Genomic DNA, 2,887 nt, shown 5'->3' with positions numbered 1-2,887 from the left:
ATGATGCAAGACCTCTCTCGGCCTATGTACCAACTATTCATCATTGGTCGACTTTTTGTGGCCATGGCCAACAGTCGCATGTCCTATGCGCTGCGATTCTATGCGGCCCCCAGGGCCCTTCACGTTATGCCGCGAGCTCTTCGAAGATCTTGATCAGGCTCCGCACGCCCACCAGCGCATTCTCGTCAGGACCCAAGCCAGGGGTCCACTGCGCGTGGGCAAAGTCGATGAGTTTGAGCTCGAAGATCTTCGGCAGAGAAGGGCCGTCATCCTCGTCGTCACTGTCGTCATTTTCGTCGCCTTGCACAATATCTTCAACCATCAGCTCGATCCCGCTATCTACGCGAAAGGTGGTTCTACCGAAATTATCGTCCTTCCGGCCCGTGCGGTTCTCGACGTGGTCGACAGCCGAATTGTTGGCCTCGATGGCTTCGCGCAGCTTGTCGCCGTCGCCTTCGAAGACAAAGAGGAGACTGGAGGAGTACATCCTGCTCTCGTGTATCGACAGCACCTCCTCAACATTGTGCAGCTCGCGAACAAAGGCGTGACAAACGGCCTTGCCAAGTTCCTCGTCTATGTCAGCGGCTGGGTTGAACACGAACTTGCGGAACGCGTCAACGACATTGTCAGTGTTGACACTGACGCGGCCGAAGTCCTTGTCGTAGATTCTGTAGTCCTCTTCGTTGAGTTCAGCCTTGTCGAGTGAGCCGCGATAGGCACGCATTCCAGCGATTCGAAATCCCAAGGAACCATGCGTCGTCTCGGAAGCAATCTTGTCAAATCTTGTCTTCTTCTGCTGTGGCGCATCATCGGCCCAAAGGCGACGGCCGAGCTTCGCGTCGAGAATGTTGGCGCGCGTGAAGCCGCTCGAGGCGTTCTCGAGCACTACAGCCTGGTCGGTCTTGATTTTTTTCGTCTTGTTCGGTATCCAGGTAATGCCGTCATTGCTCACGGGTGCTGTGTCTGCCACGGGAATCTGTGCCTGGGCTTGGACAGCCTCGATAACCTTGGCTTGGACGTCGGGGTCGGCAACAAGACCTGGTATACCGTCGTCGGCAGAACTGAGCTCAGTAGGGTCGCTGAGGCTCAGCGTGCCGAGGAAAAGGGGCATCAGCTCTGCGAATTCGGGGTAGCGGGCATTGGCAGATTGGTAAAATTCAACCTCGAGTTGCGTGCAGGGCTTGATGAAGAGCTCGCCGTCGGCATCGCACATGGTTCCAGCACTAGCAAGAGAGGTCAGTCTGGGTGTGCTCCGAAGAAGCGCATGTTGCGACAAGATGCGCCGAACCAACTTACTGTCCTGCCACAGCGTGGGTACAATCGACAAGTTCAGACCGAGCTGGAATCTCCTTCTCCTTCTTCTCCTTTTTCTTTCCCGCCATTGTCAAAATGCGGTGTTCCTGAAGTGGTCGCGACTACTTTCTAACGTATTTGCATATCGAGGGAGCGGTATTGAGGAGGCGCAATGTTGGGTAGCCACCAGAGTTAGGATCGAGCGGTTGCACTATTGTAGATGTGGATGGCGCATGGGTCGGTGAAGAATGGAGTCGGGACCAGCAAGGCGTCGACAGGATCAAGTTCGCAGGAAGCGTTGCAAGCGAGAATCTTCGCAGCCTACAGGTGGTGGCGATCCAAACAGGCGACGGGACGACGAAGGAATGACTGAGTCTTTAAGGAGAGTGAGATTTGGGCGCGGGCGCAGGCACAGGCGACGACGATTCAGGGTTGCGCAGTTGGGTTCGCTTGTCGTTTGCCGCTGGTCATTGGGTTGGACGGGGATTGTATTGACATGGGCTGGCGGAGTTCAGGTCGGGAACAGGGGGCCCTGACCAACTGGGCCTGAATGATGGTGCGGAGCGCAAGAAGAGGGGGGGGCGAGTGGGAGGGAACCAGCAGAAGCGTAGAGAGAGGAGTGGTGGGTTCGACAAGAAGGAACGGCATGGCATTCCACAACGCCACAGCGGATGAATGGGCAAAAGTGCCAAGATGATCTCGAATCCACTGAAGGGCACTGGAGACACTGGGAGACGCTGAAGGCGCTGGTACACTGCCTTCTCAGCCACGATCGCTACCACACCCACGCCTGCACCTGCCGTGATTGCCGTCGTGCCTAGTTCAGGCTAGGGGGGGCCGAAGTACTACGTGTACAAGGTACGAGGCACACTGATGGGCATTCCTCGTTGCGCCTCCTTACCTGGCCCTTGTCATGCCTGTCATCATCTTGGGGGCACCAACTGGAAGTAAAGGGAGGTATTCTCAAGTGGCACAGAGTGATATGAGACAGGCTTCTCTCACATGGCCGCTCTAGTTGGTCATTCAGCACAAATTTATCACCTCTGAAATTTATTGGACGGTATCAAGACTTTTGTTCCACGTTGCACTCGATCGCCCGAGAAGTCACGCTGGGCCATGTTGATCGGTTGAACCAAGTTTAACGCGTCTACTTGACAAAGAGACTTTGTTCACTGTGATCGGGGTCATCCTAAATATCAGCATGGCCCAAAGAAACACACAAACCAGCATAGGAGAGGGCTAAAATGCCCACAAAAAGGGACTTGTGCATACAGCTCTAGCTCCCATGCTTGGATCTTTGACTCCCGTCCCATTCTCTGACGTGGCAGTGTGAGGTATCTCGCGATCGCTGTCGGATTCGCTTGTCATCACTTTTGTCAATCTAATTCCCCCTCCATTATCATCCCGCGTCATGTGCGAAGTTTGCATTTGCTCAAGCGCCTTGGACACTTTGCATATGCGGAACAAACCAATGTGAGGTGATCTGGTCGGCGCCCACTCTGCGCCCGACGGACTATGTCACGACGCCCCTTCTGCTCCGCCCCGACTTCGCCCGCCTGAGTATTACCTGAGGTACACGTGCAGTACAGGTGTG

At 55.1% G+C, this 2,887-nt stretch overlaps 1 protein-coding gene across 1 annotated transcript; it reads right to left on the bottom strand.

The window, feature by feature from the left end:
- Positions 1 to 124: 124 nt before the first annotated feature.
- VDBG_01275 (inositol polyphosphate multikinase) lies at positions 125 to 1,382 on the bottom strand (the record flags this gene model as incomplete). Its single annotated transcript, XM_003009546.1, has 2 exons — positions 125 to 1,223; positions 1,297 to 1,382. The coding sequence occupies 2 exons, from the start codon at positions 1,380 to 1,382 to the stop codon at positions 125 to 127; spliced, it is 1,185 nt and encodes a 394-aa protein (XP_003009592.1).
- Between the last annotated feature and the right edge of the window lie 1,505 nt (positions 1,383 to 2,887).

The sequence above is a fragment of the Verticillium alfalfae genome, genomic scaffold (assembly GCF_000150825.1).
Source record: "Verticillium alfalfae VaMs.102 supercont1.1 genomic scaffold, whole genome shotgun sequence".
Taxonomy (NCBI): domain Eukaryota; kingdom Fungi; phylum Ascomycota; class Sordariomycetes; order Glomerellales; family Plectosphaerellaceae; genus Verticillium; species Verticillium alfalfae.
The sequence above is the reverse complement of the archived record's forward strand: the minus strand, read 5'-3'. Positions and strand labels throughout refer to the sequence as shown.